Source organism: Meriones unguiculatus, chromosome 4 (assembly GCF_030254825.1).
Source record: "Meriones unguiculatus strain TT.TT164.6M chromosome 4, Bangor_MerUng_6.1, whole genome shotgun sequence".
In the NCBI taxonomy this organism is placed as follows: domain Eukaryota; kingdom Metazoa; phylum Chordata; class Mammalia; order Rodentia; family Muridae; genus Meriones; species Meriones unguiculatus.
In genome coordinates this window covers 32,009,350-32,037,342 of record NC_083352.1, presented here as the reverse complement: position 1 = coordinate 32,037,342, position 27,993 = coordinate 32,009,350, and the positions used below count along the sequence as shown (strand labels likewise).

Below are 27,993 nucleotides of genomic sequence, written 5' to 3'. Positions count from 1 at the left end.
TCTGCGTCATCATGCCGCGCCCTCGCCAGGACGTGCGAGGAGCGACGTCGCAGCGCTGGGCAGAGCACAGCTCCAGCAACCCTTTCCCCTTTGCAGGGCGAGAGGTGTCTATGGGGCACCCGCCGCCGCCGCCGGTACCGCCACCGCCACCGCCGCCGGGTGCTATCTCTATGGCGAGGAGGAGGAGGAGGAGCGCGAGCTCAGAGACACAAGTAGATCCGGCGGGGCCCGGGCGTGCTGGGGCCATGGGAAAGGGGCGGGAGTGGGAACCTGAGGGCGCGCGATGGCGCCCGCTGATGCGCGGCTGTGGCGGACCGAGCTGGCAGAGAGGGGGGTCGTGGGGGGCGGGTAACGGGCCGGGGGCCTGTCAGGAGCGCGGCGCGCAGTGATGACGCCACCGCTTTGTACCTGGGACTTCGTTGTGGGAAGGAAATTGAGAGTGGAGGGCGGTGGCCTACTTCTCAACTACCAGCTCCTCTCCACATTGCTCGAGGGTCAACCTGGCTCTAGTAAATGCCCTCAGCGCCTTCAGCCTGGCTGTGTGCCAGAGAAGAGAGTTCTCACTGACATGAATGCGTCTGTGCTTTCTTCACGTTGCTCTGGGAGCCCACGGAGGACATGCGACCTCAGTAAAGAGAAGGCCTTTGGTGCCTCTTCAGGGCCCCTGAGATGGCAGTAGAGAGAGGGGTGGAGGAAAGCAGTGTTAAATTACAGTGTTTCCCCCTCGTGTGTGTGTGTGTGTGTGTGTGTGTGTGTGTACGTACGTGTGTATGTGTAGGTGCCTGGGTACCTGGGTTAGCACGAACAGGAGTAAGAAAGAAGGCGTGCCCAATAGCACCTTTGGTTTCTGAGATTTCTCCAGCTTACATTTACGAATTTAGAACACATGGCATCCTCCTTTAACTGGTTTGTTTTGTTGGGGATTTTGTTTGTCTGTATCCATTACCTCACCATTGAATATCCTGAACCTTGTATTTATGGCAAAAACTTGATTCCCCTGTTTGGTATCCAGGGGAAATGGTTACTGGTTTTGAAATTAGGAAATTTTAAATGCACGTATTTTTATTGCCTTCTTTCTTTCTCCCTCCTGCGGTATGAACATTGATTTCTGAGATTGCCTGATGCTGTTTCAGACAATTTAAATTTTTTTTTTTTTTAATTTTTTTCCTCTGGTTGGTTTGAATGAGTACCAACACCGGGATTGCAGAATTTTTTTAATCAAGTAAGATTTTAAATGTTTTGTTAGAAGAATAAAAGCAAGCACTTTTGAATGAAATGTTTGGGTTTTGTTAATTTCTCTTTTTTTTGGGGGGGGGCTTAAAATGGACCATAGATATTTATATATATGGAGTGAGTTGAACTTGGAGCAGATCCTAATTAGTGAAATTTATGTCCAAATGGGAAATTGGAGTTGTGGTGCTTTTATTCTGTATATAGTAACTGTGTACCATTAAAAAAGTGACTTTCTAAAACTTGATTTTGTTATGAATCATGAACTTTGAATAAGTAACCTTAGGTTTATACCAGCTGAATTTTATAATTCACATTCATGATATAGGTGTTTTTTATTCCTACAGGTACACAAGTAAAGGGTAAAATATTTTTATGAAACAAATCTTCAATCAAGTATAACATTTTGATGCTTGGCATCTAGACTCCTTGTGCTGTCACTATGCCAGCAGCAACTGTAGATCATAGCCAAAGAATTTGTGAAGTTTGGGCTTGTAACCTGGATGAAGAGATGAAGAAAATTCGTCAAGTTATCCGAAAATATAATTATGTTGCCATGGTATGGACATGACTAAATCTTTAAAATGCCTTTGTAGGGTAAAGTGGGAATATGGGGGGAGGGGAGAATGAGAGTGAGAGAGACAGGGTCAGACCGACTGACTGGCTTGTTCTTTCCTTGGCCTGGGGCTTGCTGATAAAGCAAGGCTAACTGGCCAGGAAGCCCCAGGATCCACCTGACTCTGCTTTCCAAGCACTTAAATTACAGGCACATGGAGTATGCAAGTTTTAAGATGTAGATCCTAGGGATTGAACTGCAGTCCTCATGCTTGCATTACCAAATGAACTGTCTCCTCAGACCCTGGAGTGAGATTTAAAAACCTTGAACTAATTAATTTATTCATGAAAAAAATTGCTTATTCCCTCCAGCAAAGCCCATCAGAAACAAACCTGTAATTTAACAAGTTGAGCTTATTACTGCTTGCATTAAGTGACAAGGGATTAGAAGTAATGGGCAATTGAATAAAAGTGTTAGAAGTACGTTAGTATTGGGGCTTGGGTCAGGTGGTTTTAAGGGCTTAATGGAGACTGGCTCTGTCATGGATCAGATGCTGTCAAGAAACCATGGTGTACCTATGGCTTCTTCCTGAGTCTTAGGTGCTGAGTAAGAAGACGAATGATACTGGGGCTGCAGAGGGCCAGTAGTTAATCATTTAGCTAGGATGAGAAATGTAATCCTCTTTATGGTTTAGATTTTTTTTTTTTGTCGGGACATGGCTATAGATGTATTTTATTTTGTGAAGCTTGATTACATTCAATGGGAGGACACTAGAGGCCGTCTAAGAATGTCAGCTCAGTTCTAAGCAATCCCAAGGCCATGCTACTAGTACCAGATAAGGTTTCAGAAGCCAGTGAATTCCTGGACATCTATATCAAACAAAACTGAAATTAGATCTTTTAGGAAAACATTGCTAAAGCTCCAAAACACACACTAGAACATTAAACAACTCTGCTCTTATAGGTGGTATTCAATCTGCCTAGACTGTATTGTTATCTTTCTGCTTTGTTATTGCACTTTGTGTATTTGTTACAAGTCTTTTGTTTTCTAGGTCTACGTGATTATTAGTTCTAGAAGGCAGTATTTTAATGTCTTACACTCTATCCCCAGCCCCCTCAAGTGTAACATAATGCTTATAGAATCCAGTAATTGTCTTGTGGCTGTCCTAAATTTGAGGAGTTTTGATTTCTTTACTGTTTCATTCTGACTCACTATTTCTCTTTCTTTCTTTTTTTTTTTTTTTTTTTTTTCTTTTTGGCTAGCCTTAATTTAAGTTCTCTTGCTAAAGTAATACATAATTTCCCTAGTATCAAAACTTAAACAAACAAAAGTACATCTTTGAGAATGAACAGGATGCTTGCTTAAAAAAGGAATGTCTGCACATAGACAGAATTCCATTCAATAAAGCTGTACTTGTCCATTATTAGAGCTGAAACTTTCTTGTTAGGCAGGGACCGTTATTTTTATGGGCAGCAGAAATTGCTAGTGGTCTTTTATATATCAGATGATAAGGAATAGCTGCATTCCAGAAATAATAATAGCTTATAAGAGGAAGTGGAAATCTTGACATGCTTTCTGTAAATACAGACAATACTGGGCTAACTAAAGAAATTAAAAATTACTGAGACTTTTTCTTTATTTTGATGTCAAGATAAATGTTGCCTCACAAAAGTAATTGGAAAGCATGGTGTATTTTCTGCATTTTGATCAATCCTTTGTGCATTTTGAGTTTATAATGGAATGCTATAAGCATAGTTTCATTCCTTAGGGATGAGTTCATGCTTTTCTTCTTGGATATGGAGCAAATATTTGCTTGAGTTTATCATGAGTTGTCTGTACAGGGTAATAATTTATTGATAAACTTAAGCTAAGAAAAAGTAATTGAGTTTATAGAATTTGGAGTCTAATAAGTAATGTTCTTTATACTTATACAATACCTAATCATTGACTATAAACATGCAGAATGTCATTGTAATAGAATTCTTTGACTTGCATCAAAAATTTCCTGAGATTTATGGATTGTATTGATGACCATTTAGTAAATAGTGAATCTTAAAATTATTTTACAGGACACCGAGTTTCCAGGTGTTGTTGCAAGGCCCATTGGAGAATTCAGGAGCAATGCTGACTATCAATACCAACTATTGCGATGTAATGTAGACTTGTTAAAGATAATTCAGCTAGGACTGACATTTATGAATGAGCAAGGAGAATACCCTCCAGGAACATCAACTTGGCAGTTTAATTTTAAATTTAATTTGACGTAAGTGGGAAATAAATATATAACCCAACTTTTTGTTTCTAGTTTAATTTTAAGAATTGAATTTGAATGTCGTGAAATTCTAAGTGAATTTGCTGTCGTTTCCTTGGAAATTTATTAAATATAGAAATTCAAAAGCTTAGGTTTATTATTATGATACAATTGAGATAATAAAAAATTCTAATTTCAAAGACTATTTATAGAGATGTTATTTCTAAAATATGACGGCCGTTTTTCTGGAAAGTTGTGAAACTGTATTTTTGTTATTATTTTCTCTTATGTTTGTCATTGTTTAAGGTGCTGCAGATTAAACCTGGGATCCTAAGACACGAGTCTTAGGTTATTGACTTTACTATTACATTTTGTTGTTTTGTTTTTCTGAGAGAGGGTCTCATTATATACATAGGCCAGGCTGGCCTGGAACTCTCTGTGTAGACAGTGCTGGCCTCAAACTCCCAAAGGTCCTTCTGCTTCTACCTGCCAAATATTGCGATTAAAAGACATGTGCCACCACACCCAGCACTTTCACTTTTTTTTTTTTTTTTTTTTTTTTTTTTGCATAATTTGAAAGTCATACAATTCAGGTGCCACTTTTACTGACTAAGAAGGCAGGTACCATTCAGCTACATCCCCAGTCTGCTCTAGAATTGTTAAGATAGTCATTGTTCCTATTAAGATATTACAATCATGCTTTGCATTCTGAATACTTATCACATGCTGTAAATAGTTTCTTGGGAAGTTGGATATATTTTCTTCTCAAATTAGTGTTCTTTAGATGACAATTCTCATGTCATACTCAAAACCTCTTAATCTACATACAGAAAATATTATAGTATTAAAACCTTGGTTATATGCCAGAATCTGATCTCTATCTCAAATCTTGAGGATAAACTTCATTTCCTTAGTTAGAATACTCCTACATTACATATTGTAATCTTGGTAGCTGAGGGAACTACAGAAAAGTGAGTTCATTCTTTTGACATTATGGGACAGTGTTGTCACTTGCAAAGTTCATGCTCAAGAACCATGCAGTTGTGTTTTAAAAAATGTAAATATAGTCAGGTGTAGTGGCACACACCTGTAATCCCAGCATTCAGGAGACAGGCAGACAGAGTGTCTGTATTCAAGGCCAGCCTGGTTTACAGAGTGAGTCCAGGACAGCCTAGGATATACAGAGAAACCCTGTCTCGAAAAACAAAAAGAAAATTGTAAAATAATAATAATAATTATATATATATATATATATATATATATATATAATGTTTTAGCTAAGTTCATGCTTTGTGCTGGGCCACATTCCTAACTATCGTGGTATTCATGTGAACTGCAGGTTGTAAGTGCCTAGTAGGGAAGAGGGGCATATTATTTCTGTTAAGGTAAGGAAAGAAAATACTCAGCATATTATGCATTGTTACAGTAAGTTAGTGCCTTTCTGTTTGGTAGCCTGTGTTTATATGTGATCAAACATCTGGTTTGAAAAGTAGCAACCGAAAACGGTAAGAAAATGGATCCCAGTACCAATGTAAAAATTCTTTGTTCCTATTTTTTGTTGAGAATTACTGTTTAACATGTAAGACTTACTAAATAGCAGGACTGGTGATTTTAGAGAGTAATAGTGTTAGTGGTGCAGTTGTGTATCTTTAAAACACTTTGTGTTCATTCTGTAAATAATACTTAACAGTATTTTAATGTCTAATACTAAAGTAACAGTAGTCTCTCTAGACCCTACAAAGGCTATAAAAGTGCTCATCTCCACTATAACCTTATAATGCTTCATAAGTGCTACAGCTCTGGAACAAACTAAAAATGCCTTCCATCCTTTCCTCAAACGATAACTGTTTTTAGTTTTTTACCATTTTATTCCTTCAAGGTTCTTTTTTCCCTCACACTCATCATCAGAACATTGTTTTCCTGTTGTTTGTTTGGTTTGGTTTTTTACATAAGATACTCAGTTTGTCTGTAGGAACTAATACACCAGTGTGTCAGCTGATAAAGCTTGTAGTCCTTTGCTAGATGGTGATTTTTGTAGCAGTGGCATTTCTATTAGTCCGTTAGAAATTTCTACTAGTCTCTGAGCTTTATGCTTTATTTATTTATTTATCACTTATTTGTTTGTGTGTTTGTTTATTACTTGGACAAAATTAGTTTCTTACCAGTTCTGCTAGTATTTATGGTAATGGTAACGTCATAGAAAATGATGAAAGAAGGTGAGATAGATGGCTCAGTGCTTAAGTGCCTGCCAACATGGTTGATGATCTAAGTATGATTCTTAGGACCCACATAGTAGAATTGACTGACTGAAGTTATGATCTAATCTTCACGTGTGTCCTGTGACAGACATGTTTAGGCACACACACATAAGTGAATGAAAATTTGAAGAGCATTGTGAAAAATGTTATGCAGAGAAAAGCCCTTGAGAAGAAAAGTAGTACTGCCTATTGTTGAAAACATCATACCATCTTAGATATATTGAAGAATGGTGAAAATTGACTTTGCTGAACGCCGCCTATAAGCAGTGTTGTCAGTGTGCTAGACTACAGTACACTGTTGATGAACACTGCTTAAGGTCATCATAACTTAGTGTTTGCCATCTCTTCTCCCTCTGTTGTCTGTGCTTGTGACGTTTTTGTGTTTCTCACATTGGTTCAAGTCAGGGTTCTAGGTTTGCCAGTGTTCTTTCAAGTTTTACCATTAGCATGAAAGGAGCAAATGCAAATCTTTATAGGTTTAAAGATTTGTGGAAAGATATTTGTTAATACAGTATGTATCACGTTAAGCTTTAAATAGATACTTCAAAATATTTATAAGAAACTCCTGCAATCAGAAGAACACTCATTTCAAGTTTTAGTTTTAAGTAATATTTAACACTCTCTGAATCCTGAAGATGTGATTTGTAATGTCTAGGTCCGTATTACGTAACAAGCATATAGGAACAAATAATATTCTCAGTAAAAATGATTCTCTTTAAATGCCTTAGTATTTTTATGACTGTAATTACTTATTGTTGGCTTGAAAGCAAACAAATCTTTCTTAATGTTTTAAAGGTAAGACCATTTACTTTCTTTGCATAATGCTTGATAATTTTCTAACAGTAAGGATTGTCACAGCCGTAAATAAGGAGCACAGTTGCTACTATAGTGTCCTAAAATACAGCTAAGCTTCATTGTTACAGAATGAGCTGGCCTTGTGGTCACTGTAATTATTTTAATTCTGTATTTTCTCACCTTCTCATCTTCTGGGGTCTGAAAAGGTGTTGGTGAGGTAAACACATTTGCCCAGTGTGGATTTACCAACATGAGGACATATGGGTTTTAGACATAAAGGAAGAAATCTAGACTGTAGCAAAGTGAGACTGTAACTTACAAAGCATATTTGCCGACATTTTTTTCTCTTTGTTTACATAAATATGCTTTTTGGAACTGGAGAGTATTGAAAAGTTGCAACAACTATCACTAGTTTCTCAACACTTCCGTCTAGTTATTTTGTAACTATTTTATTATATTTTTGGTATATATATCAAGGACATCTCATTTCTATGTGAAATTGTTATTCAGAATTCTGAGTAGTCATTTATTTGACCTTTTTGGGTTGTTTGTTTTTGTTTTTTGTTTGTTTTTCGAGATAGGGTTTCTCTCTATAGCCCTGGGTGTCCTGGACTCCCTTTGTAAAACAGGCTAGTCTTGAACTCAGAGATCTGCCAGCCTCTGCCCTCCAAGTAGACCTTTTTCTTAATGTACTGTAGTATATCTAACCAGTTGCAATGGTTGGATGATTAGAGTGTGTGCTTTAGATTCTTTAGTGAGGCACTCTAATGATTCCTGACTCAAGATGGCTCAACTTACCCTTTCTTGACTTTGGAATGGTACAAAAGTAGTATGTATTCGATTACTTTTGAATTTTGAACTTCTTCTTGGGCAGCAATGTATATTCTGTGAAGTGCTGGGTAGCAGTAGTAAGCACCATCTCCCAGTTGGCTACTCTCTTGACATAGAAAATGGTATTTTTCATTGAATTTTGCTGCCAAGCTATGATGCTTGATTTCCTAGATAGTTTAATAATCCAGCTTTTGTTACTGTGTTTTTCTAAATTCTAATAAGTTTATTACAGCATCACATTAATCATGGAGTATCTGTATATTCTTAGGATACTTTGGTTATTTTATTGGAAGTACAGATCTAAATGCAAGGATGAAAGCATTTTTTTAAAGCTTAATTTATTCTTTCACAGAATTTTAACTAGGTACATATGTGTATATTAAAAAACGGACAGGTGGCCTTGTTACTGTTTTCTGGAAGTTGTAGTTCTTTGCAATTAGAAAATCCTGTTTTGTTTCATCCATGGAAATAGAAAATATGAGCATATTTTGAATGGCTTGCTAATTATGGGAATACTTTTTATTTGTCTTCTTGTCATTGGTAGCCTATGCAATTTTAGGGATATTTTTGTCTTACTTATTTCAGTTTATTAAAAATTAAAGGTGGCTAACCATCTCTATGGCTCTCTGTATTCCAGCTTATTTGTATTTTAAAATAAATTTTAATATGTTGGAGTTTATTTTTTTTAAAGTAAATTTGACTTATAAAGAAAAGTCTGTATAAAAGTAAGTGACATTTGGAGAAGGTACTGACTGCATCAAACCTGTGTTGGCCATCAGGAAAGTGATCCAGAAGTAGTTTAATATTGATAAGAACACATGTTTAGAAATGTGAGTTTTTACAGTAGGGTTGGTTCATATTATAAAAATAGGAAATTTGTTATTTTTACATGGTTGAGTTTGTAGATAGTGGGTCTTTAGGATGTTAACTAAAGATAACCATACACCTATGACTTTTGGGAAATTGTTAGAGATTTTTACATGGTTTTCATTCATACTCAGTCATAATAACTACGTGTTTTGCCAACTGTAATCTTTAATAGTATTCATAATTCTAAACAGTGGATCTAACAGGTACTAGCCAACACAAGCTGAAATTCTTATATTTTGACTAAACAATGTAATAGTTACCTTTTAATTTTAGTTTTAGTATTTTCCCCTATAGTGTTAGAGTATTTGAGAGTAGAAAAGGCAGAATGTAGACCTTTTAAAATTGATGTCATCAGAAAAGGACCATGTATTGATTTGAAAGTATGAATAATAATTGCTGTGAAACTCAAATTACTATAGAACTTTTTTTTTTATCCTGTCTAGAGATTGAACTCACCCATGTGGTTATAAGTTGGGTATTATAAAGCATGAGATCTGTACCAAACTTTCTTATAAAAGACTCATTTCTGTAAGGCTTAGACTAAGCTATGTGAACTCTGCTGAAGGGAGAGAGAGAAAGGGACTGTACATATGTCTTTGTCTGCCAATCTTACTTTATTATAAAATACCGAGGTACTCCTCCAGCTCTCTCACCTAGGACTGTGATTCAATAGGTCTGGGACTGCACTGGGACCTGGGAATCCATAGTTTTGGTAAGTTCCCCTGGTGATTATTATCGTTTACAAGTATGAGAAATAATGACTTAAATACCACAAGACTCACTGTCCTACCTCTGTGATGTATTATTTAATTTGGTAATGGTTATTTAATGTTGAACATAGTAAGTTGAGCATGTAGCCAAGAGTAGTGTGAGTGTGGAGGACAGTCTGCTGTGTTCTTGGTTGGTTACATTAGTTAAAATATGCTTCAGTGTGAGTCCAAGGACCTGTGGTGAGAGTCTCCCTTAAAGGACATGTTTTTAGTAGGGCAAAATACTGATTATTTGACTGGGGGAAACAACTGCATTAAATTTATTCTGATATCTTTCCTACAGGATTTTCCAAGAGAAATCATGATGTAAAGTGACAACTGTGGCTTCTCTCTGTTTTTATGTGTTTCAATTCTTGAAATTGTGTTAGAAATTGATTTCCAGAGAATAAACTACAAAAATATATTTGGTCAAAGTCAAACATTTATTTTGGTTTTGTTTTATTACAGTCTTTCGTAGAAATTTTCCTTTGCTAATGGTAGAAACAGTGTTAAAGTAAAGAAGTAAATAAAAATAAATGGTAAATCGACAAGATACTTTTTTTATGAGTCCTTAACTTTTTAATTTAATATTTTGGATATTCAGCATGTTTGTGCTTGTAAATTAGAGGTGCCTTTTCTCCAGTTTTAAGTCAAATTTTGAAGGGCTGGTTTATAGGTAGGCTCCCTGGCTTGGTTTTAGAAGATAGTCTTCTACAGTAGTGTTTGCCTCTAATGTAGGTATGTGACTGCTGGAAGAAGAAACTACTGTCTTAACTAAGTCCTTAATTCTGATCAGTTCACTGCTTATTAGAGCCACTGAAAGGCCCCTCATTTGTGAGAGGAGGCGTTTCCTTCTTCTTTAAGATGAAATGTAGTTTAACTCAGCCACGAGATGTTTGCCACTTGGTGTCTACTTCCTGGTTCTGCTGAGAGCTTGAGAGGTGTGCTTAACCCCTCATAGCTGTGGCTACCGCTCCATCTGGCAGCACTAAAATAGCTGCAGAGACTGAGAGCCCCTGAAAGAACATGTCTGTGATAGGCTCTGGTGAGTAAAAGACCCTTTGTAAGCCCAGTGAGATTTATATAATGTGCAGAAGCCTAATGAAATTGAGTCAGTGGTAAGGGTTAAAAACTCACCATTGGACTATTTTGAATGACTGTTTACTTTTTGGATACTTTAATTGTTATTTTTCTTGATAGTTATGAAACATTGAATAGTTTTACAGAAACCAGTCCTCTGTCTTATTTCTGCACTGTAGTTGTAGTAAGTGGGAGAGCAACTGTATAAAGTAATGGTATTTTTGAACTTTTTTTTTTTTCTTTCTCCTGCCAGGGAGGACATGTATGCTCAGGACTCTATAGAGCTACTAACAACATCTGGTATCCAGTTTAAAAAACATGAGGAGGAAGGAATTGAGACCCAATACTTCGCAGAACTTCTTATGACTTCAGGAGTGGTTCTTTGCGAAGGGGTCAAATGGTTATCATTTCATAGGTAATTAAAAAAAGAAAAAAGATTGCAGTGTGCTTCCATCCTATATCTGCCTTATGTCTGCTTAGATCACTGTATCAGCAGTTTTATGCTCAGTTCCAGACTGCCACTGAGAACAGTGTTATCCACCTTTTAACACGGCATTTGTTTTAGCCTGTGAGAGGTAATGTTTCTCAGTGGAAACAATATAAACTAGAGCAAACCTTTGTTAAAATCTGGCAAAGCCATTGAGGATATGTGCCACCTATGGTTTGCAACCGTTTTTAAGTCTTAGTTTTTATGATTATACAAAGGAAGACATCCATTTTTTAAAAACTTGGTATTTCCTGACGTTAGTGACTGTGCTAAGATCCTAAAACTGAACAAAATAGACTTAAAATTTTCCTCCCTATGTAGTTTCCATTCTGCTGAAGGTAAACCCGTATTTTTTTTAATGACCTAATGTCTAGTGTGGTATGTTACACAATAATAAGTGCTGTGAAGAATAACTGATCAACAAGGAGAATACCAAAAATGGATATTTAGGGATTTCTAATTTTATTTCCTTATTTTTTGATGAGGTGATTGGGAAGGGTATCCCTTAAAAAAACATCTTTCACATTTTTCTCAGTGGTCGATAACAACCTAGTTAAAGCATCTAGTATTTTATATACTCTATATGTGATGACTTTTAATTCTTTATTATTGTAAAAATAAAACTGGATAATTAAGGAGGATTTCTACAAAGAAGCTAATTCACTTTATAAAAGTCAGTTTACTTACAGGTATGAGAAAATGTTTTCCTGTATAAGTCAGCTGATTTAGCAGTTCTAGAATTAAAAGGGACCATTGATGTTATTGGGTTTTTTAAATTATTTTCTCTTTATCTGATAACAGGGTTTCTGCCTGTTTAAAAAACACTACATTGGTAGGCACAGTAACACACATCTTTAACTCCAGCACCCTGGAGTCAGAGCCAGAGGATCTCTAAGAGTTAAAAGGCCACCCTGGTCTATAGATAAGTTCAGGCCATTCAAGAATATACAATCAAACCCCAGGTCTTAGTGCTCTTAATCTTGATAGTCTTCACGTATTTTTGTAAAAATAAGAATCTTCCACGTGGAATGATTGTAGTAATGGTTGGGAAGGGGATGGAACTGTAGCAAGATACAAGGAGGGTTTGTAGTTTTTTTCAAGTTTTTAGTCTAGATTAGCATATGGTATATTTTAATATTACATATAAAAAATATATTCTAATTAAATCCTACTAGTCATGGTACTTGGGATACAGGTAGATCTCATTGAATTCAAGGCCATCCTAATCTCAGTAGTAATTTCCAGCCTAGCCAGAGCTACGGAGTAAAGCCCTGTCAAAAAATAAATAATATTTATTTAAATTCTAAGCTGAAATATTTTATTAGAAGTAAGCAAAATCCATATTGCTGTATTTTAGATAACTGGCAAGGTTACTTCCTTGCCAATAATAAATTTAAGTTTCTGTTCTTGGGTACACGTGCCAAAGATCTTCCATGGTAAACTTTTCCCTTCTCAAATTAAAAGTAAGATAATAAACATCAAGTAAAAGTTTATTTTGTATCTCCTCCAAAAGATATGTTTAGTAAGGTCATTGACCAAATATGAGTTCAAATTATAAATAAGAAAAAGATACGACTGATTCCTGTCCTTTAAACTAGTGGATAAAATCCATGTAGTTAGATGCTAGTACCAGCAAACATTTGTCCTGTATAGAGATGTCTGGGAATGTGGGCACTTAAGGGCTTGCTTTCACCGGCCCTTAACAGAAAATAGTGTCTAAGGAGTTCAGGAATGGAGGGAGCTAGGCAGCTGTGCAAACACTAGTGATAAAGATGTGGGATCTCAATTTGAGGCAGCAGAAGGTTGTACTGTATTATATAGGGAAAAAAATGGTTCTCACTTTTCCTTAAACCTTTCCTTTTTAACTTTTTCATTGAAAATATCTCTTGGAGAGTTATACTGAGGTAGGAACAACATTTGAGGAAATGTACATACTAATAAAGTTACTTTGGGAAAATGAAATACTGTTAGGGACTTATACTCTTTGGGTTTGGGAAGTGTCACCACCTCCTGTAAATAGTGGCAAGGTTTTACATGTTTTTTTGCCATTGAAATGTATGTCTTGCTAGCTTCTAACATTTTTTGATCACATTGCCATTCATTGTGGCAGGGACCTTACTAAACCTATCTGTTGGAGGTGCGCACTTTTATGTGTTTGGGGTTGACATAATACTCAGCTTTTACTTGGGTGCTGGGGATCAAACTCAAGTACTCATGTTTGAAAAGCATCTTCTCTACCCAGAATTTTCTTAAGTGTCAGAAAAATGTTATTTTAGTGACTATAGAGAGGAAGTCATAATATCATGTGTTTAGGACTCTGAGTGCTCACTAGTCTACAAGCTGACAGCATTTCTGCATTGCAGTTATGAATGTGGTTCTTTTCCTTGCTCCTGTATATATATATTTCTGTTGTTACTCCTTTTGCCTATAGCATGATTTCTTTAACTTTGTATCTGAAAAACTGATTTCTTTCACTGTATGGTATTGATGTATTTCTTTTTTGTGTTCTTTTAATCTTTTCATAGTGGTTATGACTTTGGCTATTTAATCAAAATCCTGACCAACTCTAATTTGCCTGAAGAAGAACTTGATTTCTTTGAGATTCTTCGATTATTTTTTCCTGTCATTTATGATGTGAAGTACCTCATGAAGAGCTGCAAAAATCTTAAAGTAAGGCTTCAGATGACTATATGAAACCAACATATTAGTTACACCAGTGATTCTCAGCCTGGGTTATGTATAAACAGTCCTTTCACAGGGGTAGCCTAAGGCCATTGGGAAACACAAATGTTTAAGTTACAATTCATGACAGCAACAAAAATAATTTTATGTTTGGGGTCACCACAATACAAGGAACTCTATTAGGGTTGCAGCATTATGAAGGTTGAGAACCACTGATTGAGACCAAGTAACGTATATAATATCTTAGACCTGAATGTTTTAAAAGTTATTTTAAAATGCAGTTATATTTTGTGGTCCTATTGTATAGATAGTCCCTCTTCAAAGCTGTAGTATCTGTCTTGGCATGATAAAGTTTTGATTTTGATTTGTATTTTGTTTGGTTGGTTTTTGTCTTGTTGTTGATTTATTTATGTATATAGTATTTTGCTTGCATGTGTGCCTGCTATTAGAGGAGGTCAGAAGAGGACATCCATCCTCCTAGAATTGTAGTTATGGATGGCTGTGAACCATCAGTGAGTGCTGGGACTGAACCTGAGTCCTCTGCAAGGATAGCAAGTGTTCTTATGTGCTGAACCAACGTTCCAGCCCAGAATAAGGTTGTTTTTGGTTTTGTTTTTTTGTTTTTTATAGAGGTGGCAGAGGCTGGAAGGTTTCAGATCCTCTGGAACTTATGGGTAGTTGTGAGCCACCCAGTGGATGCTGGGAGCTGAACCTAGGTTCTCACTTAGCAACACTTAAGTGCTCTTAGCTGCTGAGCTAATTCTTTAGCCCCAAGAATAAATTTTTAACTAAAGTCAAGCTGAGGACCAAATTTCTGTTATATCTGCCAGATTGGAACGTTTCAAATGAAACTAAAGTGTGAGCTGTTGCACAGTAATTGGCCCCATTACAGAGGCACTCACACTCCCAGCATGCAGAACTGTTGTAAAGATTCAGATAGGTGTTGGCCAGCGACAGGTGGACACAGTCAAGAGTGTTCTGAGTTTTTCCTTCAGACTATCCTGAGTAGAGACTCTTTATTCTTTCTTGCTGAAGTATCATGTTCTTACAATTTAATTACATAGCTAAGACGGGTTAGGCATAAATGCTAAAGCAAATGTATAGGTTCTACCTAGAGAGTAGCTTATTCTGATACTACATAGCATGTGTAACCATTTATTTTTAACCTTTGAGCATTAATTTTATCAAAACACATTTCCTGATTAAAGAAAGGTACTACAGCTTCAGAGCAAATTTACCTGAGTTAGCACCGATCCCTGGCAATACAGAGAGTGGGTTTTACTGGCTGGGTTTTGGTATGATATTTTAGTTATAACTGAGGAAAGAAGTGTAATTAGATACTGTGAGGTTTTTTAATTTTATTTTTTAATGTTTATGCAGTATTGTCCCTTTAATAAAACCAAGATTGATTAAGTTTTCTCTATTTTTGCTTTAGAAAAGTACAAACACAGTTATACTTTTAGGAAATGATAAGGACTTTGAGTTTTCCTTCAGCAGGAATAGAGGAATTAAAGGTGGATGCTTTGATTTCAACAAATAAACTGAGAATTGTAGGACAAACCCAGTTATTTTCCTCTGAGGTAGATGTGGTGCATATAAGTAGGAAAAGTTTTAAGAAAGATTATTTCATGACCATGTCAGCCGAAAGTAGCAGAATTCTGTGTCACTTGAGAGGCTTCCAGCAGGATATTCTGACTACTCACATAGATGTATGGGATGTTGAGAGTACAAGGCCTTCCATGTTTTGATCTGGGTATGGGTGTTTGGCTTTGGCTTTGATTGGTTTTTGTTTCTTTGTTCATTTGTTCGTGGGTTTTTTGTCTTAGTTCACAGCTTTCAGAAGCACAGTAGTAAAGTTTTACTCATCTATACATTCAGAAATGTCTAAAAATATCAAATATTTCTAATATGTATTGCGTGAGCTGCTGTTAAAAAGTTTGTTAATGATAAGATGCCATTCATTCATTTCTAGTCAGTTCCTCTGTTAGAAACAGCTGCTAATGATGCATCATGCACATGATGTTTTTTAGCGTAGAAACAGTTGCTGTACAAGGACCTATCGAGCTAGGATGCAAAGGTCTGGCTGGTTAGTAAAGGCTTTTGTAACTTAAAGAGTGAGTTTATTGTTTTTAGAGTTTGCTTCTGTCTTTTATTTGTTCTTTCTGTTTTCCTTTCACACTTGTTATTTTTCTCAGTTCTCGATATATTAATGTAAGCAGATCATAGCAAAAAAAAGTTTTATGTTTATAAAACTCTCGTAGTTGAGAAAGCTACAGTTATGTGGTAGATTGACAACAATCTGAAGACTCATGATGGCTTATTTTAAACAGTTTAGTGGATAGGTAAATATTTTAAAGAAATTACCTGTACTTGATACTGAGCTTTTTAATGATTTATGGTTCAATACACTGAGTGTGGCTGATTACTGTTATCCTCAATATGACCTATATCCTCCTTATCTTTGGAAAACTGTTTGCCTGCCACATGCCTTGAAATGTATAATTAAAATAAAATTTTCCAATTAGACTTTTACTTTCTGATAAAAAGGCCTTTAAATTCCACGAATATATTTCATCAACTTCCTTGCTATCTTTTTTACAAGGCTGGCCTTTACATATGAAAAATTCATTCATACTTTTATCAGTGTCTAAAATTATGATTGTTAATTCAGGTTTCAACATCTTCTGCATTTGACAAGCAGCCTTTCTTTTTTTCTAGGGTGGATTACAGGAAGTGGCTGAACAGTTAGAGCTGGAGCGGATAGGACCACAACACCAGGCAGGATCTGACTCTCTGCTTACAGGAATGGCCTTTTTCAAAATGAGAGAAGTATGAAGACATCAGTGCCTTTTTCTTGGTTGTTAGGTAGAGAACATTAAAAGTCTGGTGACAAAAGTTTTGGGATTAAGAACCTACTAAGTGAAGATATGAATAGAGGTACTATATAAGTTACATCCACCACATTTGAATGAAAGTGTTAAATAAGTCCTCCTGAAATGTAATTCAAAAGGAAATTGAATAAATATTTATAGAATAAAAAACATTTTGTTTATTATACATAAAAGATGTTATTTATAAAGAAGTATGTGATTGTAGAAATCATGTACATACAAACATGTTGTTTTTCATGTGAACGAACAGATAAGAGGCTAGTAATGCTATCTAATCACAAACATTACTAAGGAGAGAACTCTAGAGGCCATTCTTAGACCTGTAGGTGCCCTTTTGATTTAGGAAAATTATATCAGCTTTTTCTTAGTTGTACCTTCTCTTACTTAAAACTTGTGGTGAAAATGTGTTTGCTCATGTCATTCTTCATTGTTTTGAAGGTTTTATAAAGTAAAACTTACAGTTTTTACTAAATCTTAAAGGGGTTTTTGAGTTAAAAGGTATTAAATAAATTTGAAGTTTGATATACAGTAGTATATCAAGACCTGTATCAGGAATTTCCCCATTAAGTACTTCGAGTATAAAATTCTTAGGAGCGTAATGATGTTTCGTGAAAGTGAATTTAGGTGGTAGGTGTTGTGGTTCCTTCATTGAGAGTAATAATAATAATTTTTTTAAATTTTACCAAAACAAAATAGGATATATATCATATATATACATATATATACCATATATATCCTGTTTCTGTTTGGTACATACACACATATATATTACTTACAGAAAATTTTTTGCAAAATATTTGCTTTCTTTCAAAATATGTTTTCTTGATAGAAGCATGCTAATGCTAGAAAGCATTTGATCTGTTTTGCCAGGTGGTATTGATTCAGAAGTTATTTGAATTGTCCACTCATGGCAAGTAAATATACTTTGTTTAGTTTCAATATAGAACCACATTTTGGATTTTCATTTTAAAATGGCGTAATGGTTAGTTAATGGTGGCTTTCTGGCAGCAGTTTGTAATCTTTACTTTCCTTGGCTTCTTCAGGGACAGTAATATAGTGAGAAAGTTGATGTTTATGGTCCATAGCATGTTTAGGATGTGGTTAATTTTGGTCAATTCAGCCTTGCACAGAGGCAACTTAAGATAGTACTGCCTCCCTTCCCCTTCTGCCATTATTTCTCTCGTTCTCTTGAGTTTGGTATATTAATGAAATAAAAAGCTCTTACCATGTTTCCATGCTCATAAAGTCTCATTAAAATGGTATAAATGTTAATGATAAAGACAGATTTATGCTTTTAAAAAGTGTCCTTTAGGCCAGTAGTTAAGGACATCAGTCAGTCTTATTCGTTAAATATGCAGTACATGTTCTCAAAGGAACATCACAGAAAAGAGTTGTTATACCTAATTAGTAGCAATTACAGTGTTGAGATATGTACTATAGCCAGGTGTGGTAGCACATGGCTGTAATCCCAGGACTCAAGAGGCAGGGGCAGGTGGATCTCTTGAGTTCGAGGCCAGCCAGGTCTACAAAGCAAGTCCAGGACAGCAATGGCTATTACACAGAAATCCAAAAGAAAAACAGAAAGAGAGAGGGAGAGAGAGACAGAGAAACTACAAGTGGTATCTTTACCCAAAATGATTTTTTTTTTCTTTCAAAATTTCTTTTCAGATGTTCTTTGAAGATCACATTGATGATGCCAAATACTGTGGCCATTTATATGGCCTTGGTTCTGGTTCATCCTATGTACAGAACGGCACAGGGAATGCATATGAAGAGGAAGCCAGCAAACAGTCATGACAGGAAATAGTCTTATTTTTATTTTATACGAGTTACACACATGCTTGTATATAGGTTTTATCTCTGGTTGAATCCCTTAAATAATAGGCAATACCTCCCCCTCCTTTTATAGCCCTTCTTTTCTGCTTTCAGTACTAAGTATGGCCTTTCCTAGCTGTGATCTTAATAAATAAAAGTACATTCAGGTTAAATCTGGCCTTAATTTAATATACTTCTTATCAAGCTTGTGTGACAAAGCTACATTACTAAGTAATTTGATAAACTTTGCCTACTTGAGCTTGGTTTTGTTTCCCCTTTTCCCAAATTAACTAGCATTGACTGTAATTTATTTCCCTGTTCCATGCCTCTCCTTCTATTCTGCAGTACTTATAGGTATTTAAGATTGTGGACCATCAAGTTTGCACTTTAGAGAGTGATTCCAATCCTCTATTTTATCAGAAATTGTGGTTTTTCTTGCTCTTAGCTAGAAAAATGACCATTTGCCACTTTTTTACAGTATTTGCTTGTTTTTGACATTCGGAGTACAGCACGTGCATTGTGCAAATTGTTGATTCAACAGGACTAACAGAAAAAGACAAGGAACTACTGAAGAGCCTAGTAACTACTGTTTCTGTGTGTAGTGTTTAACCTTCCAAGCACATCTCATGTCTGTTGGTTTCTAATTGGCATGCATAGGCTGCTCTGTGACTGAAGAATTTCAAACCAGCTTTACACCCTTCAGGAAGAAGCCCTTGTGATTGGATATTTACTATCTGCCAGAAAGCTGGCGTTCAAGATGTTGGAGCTACAGTTTTATGACAGCAACACTTCCCTTGATCGGCTTCCTTTTACTCCGTCACTTTTACCCTTATTGTTTTATAGGTATATTTATGATGTTCTTGATTTGTTGACTATACAAATCAATTTCACTAAAGTCCAAAGATAACAAGTCTTTAGGTACATTTTATATCAAATTAAAAATACAAAAAAATGTGATTTCATAGATGCTACAAAAAGAAATAATGGAGAGATTTGGTGCAAAACAACAAAATGCAACGTACATATATATATATATATATAAATACACACACATATATATAGCTAATAAAATTACCTGAGGAGTGTAATGCTTGTTTATTTTTTTGTGTATATCTTTGCAATCTATTTTATATATATTGACAAGAGACTGTGAAATATTTAGCCATGCAGAATATGTGACCAGACCAGAGCATGTGTTGGAAGATTTTGGTGATCATTAACTCTACCCTGAAGTGATGGACTACAAATTGTAATGTGTGTTATCTACACTTCAATCAATAATATTAGCAAGTCTCCAAATGTTAGCAGCATAGTTTGTTTCCCTTGTACATTCTATATTCATGATACTAAAATGCTGTAACTGGGCGGTCCTTTTTAAACTAAACATTATTTGCAAAACAGAGGGTATTTGTTTTTAAAGCTTTTGTAAATAAAGGCTTCAGAAATGATTTCTTATATACTGGTGACTGGTGATTTTGTTTTGAAGCACTTATTTGGAAGTGTTATGCTTGAGCCATTTACTTTGGGTAACAGGACTTGGTGGCCCTGCTTCTATAGCTGTAGGTGATTTTTATTTTGCTTTATTTTTTCAAAAGATTAGTTTGGTTTTTATTAATGTTCAAGTTCCAGGAAAGCCAACTGGTCCATAGTCCAGTTCTCCAGCCTGAGGTGTGCCATAAAGCAAGGCATTCTGAACCTTTTGTACCATCTCTCTCTCTCTCTCTCTCTCTCTCTCTCTCTCTCTCTACCTTGCCCTTTATAAGTACCTGAAGTGAATAAGAACTTCTGAGTGTGGAAGCTCACATCTGTAATCCTACTGTTGTGACTATCCTGAGTCTATCTTGAGTTCAGCTGTATCCCTTTGAAAAAGAATCTTCACAACTGGGCCTTTTAACTGATTACTTCCCATCAAGGGTAGGGAGGGTCACAATATCCTCACTTAAATATACAGCCACTCAATCATTGTGCATAGCTCTTAATTGCACATGTTCTAGAAAATGTAGGCCTGGAGGATTAGGGGAAGCCCTCCTCCCTGCTTGATGAAAGCTTTCTAGTTAAGACTGTTGCAGGGAGGAGCATCCACACTACTGTATTCCACCTTCACCTACACTGCAAGGAAACTCAAGGTCATTGTTTGCTCAGGGTGAAGGTGAGCGGGAATCATGCCTTAGTTTGTCCTTTGAACCCAAGTAGGATGGATAAATGCTTATGTCTCGCCAGGAATTTTAGCAACTGGGAGATCATGGGAGGATTATGAGGCTTTCATCCCCTGTAACCTCAAGAGGAGAGAACAGGATCTTTCTGTCCTTGCCTTTTGCATGACTTATAAAACTATGAATATTTAGCACAACCCAACTATGGCTTATTTTTAAAACTCAAGATGATGCAGTTCCCTATGGTTTCTTTTTTATCTTTCAGAAAACTGGAAAGCTGGTATGCCTGTTTAGTAGTCACCGTTGCCGAGTTTCCTGATTTCTACCAGTTTGGGTTTCTTTCCCTAGAAGTAGTAACAACTTTTGCTCAGGACTGTTAAATACTAAATCTCAGCTTTTAATACATTTGGACGGATCCATTCATCTGCATTCAGAGGTTAAACTGGTCAACAAGCCAGTCTGCTCTATATCTTTGTGTCCTATAAACTGAGACTGGTTTTTAGTTTTAAATGGTTGAACAGCAGAACCTGTCCTGACATGAAAATTAAAATTTTGCTATCCACAGTGAAGGATTTGTTTAGATTAGTTTTATTATATATGTATGAATATATGTATGAATTCATACATTCATGAATGTATGAATGACTAAATGTATGTATCATGTATGTAGGTGCACCAGGTGCATGCCTAGTGCTTGGAGAGGTCAGAAGAGGGCATTGGGTCCCCTGAAGCTGGGGTTACTCATGAGCCACTGTGTGGGTGCTGGGAATAAAACCCAAGTCTTCTGGGAAAATAACCAGTTCTTTTGACCACTGGGCCATCTCTCCAGTCCATAAGTGAAAGGTTTATTGAAATTCAGCCACACTGATCATTCATGGGCCATTTATGCCTATTTTTCTTTGACAGTAGGGAAGTTGAGTTGTTGCTACGGAAGCTGCCTATGGTGTCTATGATCATAGTCTGCCAGTAATAATTGGACAACATCTGGAATGCTGCATCTATTGCCATACTAAACCATTGCATTTTTCTACTACCTGTTCATTATATCAGATCTGGAAATGTTCAATTTACATGTTTTCCGGTGCATGAGATTGTAGCTTTCTTGGGGGAGGGTGGCTCTATTTTTTTTTTTTTTTTTTTTCTGTAGCATAATCTTGATTGGCTCCCAAGGCATTTTCACTAATATCCTGGTGCAGAGTATTTGCTTGGTCTTTATGTGTTTTACTTGCATGTGTGTGTGTGCGTGTATCATTTGTGTGCTTAATGGTTATGTTTGCCTGGAAATGATATGTCCTATCCCCTGGGGCTGGAGCTAGTTGTAGGCATCTTGTGGGTGCTGGTAATCACAGCCTGATCCTCCAGAAGAGCAGCCAGTGCTCCTAACTGTTGATATTCTTTAAAAGTGTCCATCACTACATGTTCACATGTTGAAGCAGTGTCTGTGCCCACTTAGACCATACACTAAGGCTCTTGTGAGTGTTTGGATGACTGGATTTTAACAAATGCTTCCTAAGGTGATCTTATTCAAAGTAGGGTTCCCCAGAACTCTGAAAGTATTCCTAAAGAATTTACACATTGTAGCCAGAAAGTAAGCTATCTGTTTACCGGGTTACCTGGTATGCATTTTCATTATGATGCTATGATACAAATTTGGCAAATACAGTATGTTGACATTTCCACAATCAGCACTTGACAGTGTTTCCCCACTCAAAGGAAAGCAACAGAAGAATTAGAAACTTCTAAGGTGGAATATCTCACCACAACAATATAATTTCGTAAAAATTCAAAATGAAAATAACCTGCAACCGAAGGATCTTTACAAGTGACCAATTTGTTAGCCAAAGGAAGTCATTTACCATGAGTAATGTCATGTTTGAATGTTTCAGGTGAAAGCATCCAGAGAAATATGAGACCTTTGGATAGCAGTTGCTTGAAGACTGAAGAAGGCAATGGAAGCAACAACAAATTATTTTGAATGCTTTTTTTCTTTTTTTGGTATTTAATTGTAGTGAGAAATCTGTTTATTTTAGAAATGTTACATGAATGTTTTTGTTTTAATCCCAGGTGTGGGATATGCTGCTTCAGATTGTCCACAGCAGCTGATTGTGATTTGCCATGTGCTCTAGCAGAGGCATGATTTTGCCAGCTGAAGATAGTTTATGTTTGTAATTCTGGAAACTCTTGAGAGGGCATAAAAGCTGGAGCCTCAGTGGCTGCTGCTCCTGCTGATGCTGATGGTCCTCCTGCTCCTCCTGCTCCTCCTCCTGCAGCTGATGATTGCTGTTTGCTCTTGTTGTTTTCTGTTTGTTCCTGCCACTGTTGCTGTTTGCTGTTGGTTGTTGGTTGCTGATTGGAGATATCCTGACAATGAAGATCGACCCTGCCCCAAGGAACTCCATGCCCCTAATTAGCAGGAAGTAGTCTAAGAATATTGATGGGTCCCATTTCCTCTCTATCCTTTCTCTTTCTCCTACCTAGTATTTGGAGGTTGGAAGGGATAGGAGTGAGGTAAGGAGGTAGGGAAAAAACAAACAAACAAACAAAAAAAGTAGCCAAAAATCTGGTTACATTAATGAGTCAGATGCTACTGATATTATCAACCTTAATGTTTGAGAAACCAATATTGAGTTTGAACTGAATCAAAGAATTAGGAAAATTGAAAGATGTTCATAACCACTGTCAGTGGACAGTATAAAATGGTTTCTGCTGGGTGTACTACAACTGATGATAAGTAGAAAATGTTTAGTTTATAAAATTTGTGAAAAGTATAACATGCAAGTGTTCAATTAATTTTTCATCAATGGACACTGTAGAAAATTCTGCTGTGAAGAAACTGCTAGTATCAACAATTCACTTACTCATTCACTCTCATGGGCTTACAGTTTCTATAAAGTTTTGAGACAAGCAGAAAAATTCTTTTTTCATGTTTCCTGAGGCAAGTCTTGCCACATGGTCCTAAATGACTTTGAACTCCTTATTTAGACCAGACCTTAAACTTGTAGTTATCTTCCCTACTCCAAGTTTGACAAGCAGAAAATTCTAATTCAGGTTCAATGCTAACTTTTATTTCATTTCATTTCATTTCTTTCTCTCTTCTTTCTTTATTCTTTCTTCTTTCTTCCTTCCTTTTTCCTTCCTTCTTTCTTTTCTTTCTTTCTTTCTTTCTTTCTTTCTTTCTTTCTTTCTTCTTCTTCTTTCCTTTCTTTCTTTCTTTCTTTCCTTTTTTCCTTTCTTTCTTTTTCTTTTTCTTCTTCTGATCCTCATCGTTGAGCAGCACATGCTTTTAGCTGCCGAGCCATCACCCCAGCCCTTTTTTAAAAAATAAAATATTTGAAGATCTTTTCTCTCCTGTGTAAGTACCAGAGTAATGTCCTTGATTTTATCTTTTAGCTCACAAAGCCTCAAATATTAATTTCTAGCCTGTTAGGAAAAACAAAAGGGTTTGTATACTCCTTTGCTGTTCCAGAATAGTTGATCACACAGTGAACCCAGCCATTGTATTATTGACTGGAAAAATCTGTTTCTAGTTGTGTGGCTCAGCCCTAGCACGTACCTTTAAGTGCTGTTTGCTTGACTATTATAAACAGGATTAAATAAAATCAACCATAGGTCAAGAGGCAGAGCAAGCAACCAATTGACAGAAACAGAGGAGGAGGAAGTCAGGTGGATAGAGAGGGAGATGCACAGGAAGTAGAAGGGAGAGAAATTCCATTTGAAGGAGGTTGTTTGAGATGGCAGGATAGAGGGGGATTCCTGGGATGTTGGCTTGGGAGGAAAGCCATCTGAATGCTTTCTTTGACCCTCTGAGCTAGCAGGCTTTCACCCAAGCATTAGGTAAAATTGAACAATTGAAATTTTGCTTTATTGGTAAAACTGAATGAGATTTTGCTAAAAATAATACTCTGCTAGAGGAAATGCTTAGGTTCTTATATGTCCTCTTGGCAAATGCAGATAAAATACCAAATGCAATGGACCCTTGAAGTAATCAAAATGAAGTGGAATCAAAATATAAATAGAAACAATAAACACCTCACGTTCATAAATGAATATATGAGTTTATAATTAAGTTAGAAAGAATGGATTATTTCCCCTAAAAGCAGATGCTATGTGTTGTGCCTTTTATATGCTTCTGCATATAATTTATATGACAGTGAGGTTTGCATGTAACAGACTATAGCAATGTAAGGCTTTATGCAAACCATCCATCATTTCAGACTTTAAATTTATTATTTTTAATTTTTAAATTTTTTTATAAATTAGTTTATTCACTTAGTTTTTTAATTAAATTTTTATTTTTTATGTTAATTACAGCTTATTCACTTTGTATCTCAGCTGTAGGCCCCTTTCTTATCTCCTCTCAAACCCACTCTTCCTCCCTCCTCTCCTTCCATGCCCCTCCCCAAGTCCACTGATAGGGGAGGTCCTCCTCCCTTTCTCTCTGACCCCAGCCTATCAGGTCTCATCAGGCCTGGCTGTACTGTCTTCCTCTGTGGCCTGATAGGGTTGCTTCCCCATTAGGAGTTGGTGATCAAAGAGCCAGGCACTGAGTTCAGGTCAGAGACAGTCCCTGTTCCCCTTCCTAGGGAACCCACTTGGAGACTGAGCTGCCATGTGCTACATCTGTGCAGGGGTTTTAGGTTATCTTCATGCATGGTCCTTGGTTGGACAAAATTCCAACACCCATTCATGTTTAAAGTTTTGGAGAGATCAAGGATACAAGTCACATACCTAAACATAGTAAAGACAATATACAGCAAGCCTATAGCCAACATCAAACTAAATGGAGAGAAACTTAAATCAATCCCACTGAAATCAAGAACAAGGCAAGGCAGCGCACTCTCTCCAACATAGTACTTGAAGCCCTAGCTAGAGCAGTAAGACAACTAAAGGAGATCAGAAAGGAAGAAGTCAAAGTATCACTATTCGCAGATGATATCATGAGAGACCCCAAAAATATTACCAGAGAACACCTTCAACTAATAAACACCTTCAGCAAAGTGGCTAGATACAAAATTAACTCAAAAAAATCAGTAGCCCTCCTGTATATGAGAGACAAAGGGGCAGAGAAAGAAAACAGGGAAACACCACACTTCACAATAACCACTAATTACATAAAGTACCTTGGGGCAACTCTAACCAAACAAGTGAAAGACCTGTTTGAAAAAAACTTCAAGTCTCTGAAGAAACAATTAGAAGAAGATATCAGAAGATGGAAGGATCTCCCATGCTCATGGATTGGTAGGTTTAACATAGCAAAAATGGCCATCCTGCCAAAAGCAATCTACAGATTCAATATAATTCCCATCAAAATACCAACACAATTGAAAGAACAAGTCTCAGTTTCTTTGTAAAACAAAAAACTTAGAATTGCTAAAACGATCCTCTACAACAACAGATCATCTAGAGGTATCACCATCCCTGACCTCAAGCTGTATTTCAGAGCAATAGTAATAAAAACTACATGGTACTGCCATAGAAACAGAAAGGAGGATCAATGGAATCAAATAAAAGACCCAGAAATAAACCCACACGCCTATGGATACTTGATTTTAGACAAAAAACTAAAACCATTCAATGAAAAAGAGACAGCATCTTCAACAAATGGTGCTAGTCTAAATGGATGTCTACCTGTAGAAAAATTTAAATAGATCCATATTCATCACCCTGCACAAAACTAAAGTCCAAGTGGATCAACAACCTCAACATATAACCAGACACACTAAATCTGTTATAAGAAAAAGTGGGGAAGAGCCTTGACCTCATTGGCACAGGAGAGAACTTCCTAAACAGAACACCAACAGCACAGGCTCTAAGAGCAACTATCAATAAATGGGACCTCATGAAACTGAAAAGCTTCTGTAAAGCAAAGGACACTGTCATCAGAACAAAACAACAGCCTACAGATTAGGAAAGGATATTCACCAACCCTATAACTGACAGAGGACTAATATCCAGAATATATAAAGAACTCAAGAAGTCAAACAGCAACAAATCAAGTAATCCAATTAAAAAATGGGGTACAGAGCTAAACAGAGAATACTCAATAAAGGAATACTGGATGGCAGAGAAACAGAAAGAAACGTTCAACATCCTTTAAATTTCTTTTAAGTTAGGAGCTAGCTTAAGTGATAATCACAGGATTTTCATTCACTGAGTTTCATTTTTTTTTCTGATTTGTGATAGATAACTGACTATGGTGTCAGCCATTCTGTTATATGTAAGATGTAGCATAAAAGCAAACAATAAGTTCTCTTACTATAAGTTGTAGAAATATTTTTATTGGCTCATAGCTAAACTTTGTAGCTAAATGAACAATGTGCCTTTCTGTGTAATGATTCCTTATTTTTTTTAGTGAAGATTCCCAGTCACTAACGTTCTTGGCACACATGGATTTGGTGAATAGTCTCCAGCTATGTCGCATCAGAAGAGTAGATTCTTACCTCCTAGGTCTCCTCTTTCGGTACCACACCAAGAAATGGAACTCCCTTTCATTTCAGCCTGAGTGACACCACTGGGCTTCCAACTTAAGAAATTTCCATTGGAAGAACTCAGGACACAATATTTTACATCACAATTGACCTAAGTCATAAATGCTTTGAATGGAGATCTTTCCATTTGCAACATTTTTGTTGTTGTTTTGCTTTGAATACAAATTAACATTGTTAACTGTCAGCAGCTGTCTTTCATCACTGGTATACTTTACATAGAAAATCAGTAAACATTTCTGTGTTTTGTGTATGAAACTTAATTGACTCTTAGTTAACTGCAGGCACATCCCTGTCCTCTCCACTTTCCCAAGTGTTTCCACTTTCAAGTACTTTAACCCTCATTCAGCTATTCCAAGAGTAGGTTAAGACACACACAAATGTTTTTATTTTATTTTATTTTATTTTATTTTTTTGTTTGTTTCGAGAGACAGAGTTTTTCTGTGTAGCCCTGGCAGTCCTAGAACTCACTCTGTAGACTGGGCTGGCCTCAAACTCACAGAGATCCATCTGCCTCTGCCTCCCTGAGTGCTGGGATTGTGTCCCTACGCCCGGCTTAGTTAATATTCTTTAAGATTACACTTTAAGAAGCCATACATAGTGATAGAAAATAAAAGAAAAAGAACATTTAATCAAAACTCGTGAGAGCCTTGCTTTAATGACTTAATGAAAGTCACCAAGAACTGCAGCTTTCCAGGACTGAGACCCATTCTTTCTTTAACTTAGTCTTAACTGTAAGACTTTGGAGCATTAAAATTTTTTTCTCAATTAAAGTAGGCGCCTTTAGATGTCAAATAAATTATTAAGTATTAATGTGCTTCTGTCATATGAGAGACTTTTCCTGGGAGGACAGAACACAT

The 27,993-nt window shown here is 36.4% G+C and overlaps 1 protein-coding gene across 3 annotated transcripts; it reads left to right on the top strand.

Moving 5' to 3' along the window:
• The first annotated feature begins 3 nt into the window (after positions 1-3).
• Positions 4-19,950, top strand: Cnot7 (CCR4-NOT transcription complex subunit 7). 3 transcript variants are annotated; one of them, XM_021627173.2, is made up of 7 exons: positions 4-212; positions 1,578-1,789; positions 3,856-4,049; positions 10,874-11,035; positions 13,633-13,777; positions 16,508-16,618; positions 18,349-19,950. In XM_021627173.2, exons 2-7 carry the CDS (start codon positions 1,673-1,675, stop codon positions 18,475-18,477), a joined length of 858 nt encoding a protein of 285 aa, XP_021482848.1. In that variant the 5' UTR covers positions 4-212; positions 1,578-1,672; the 3' UTR covers positions 18,478-19,950. The 3 variants fall into 3 exon arrangements, 2 of the variants coding, with proteins under 2 accessions (XP_021482848.1, XP_060237619.1); XR_009591363.1 differs by having other exon boundaries at positions 10-212; positions 16,508-16,726; positions 18,349-18,482; XM_060381636.1 differs by lacking the exon at positions 10,874-11,035 and having other exon boundaries at positions 12-212.
• Positions 19,951-27,993: the final 8,043 nt, after the last annotated feature.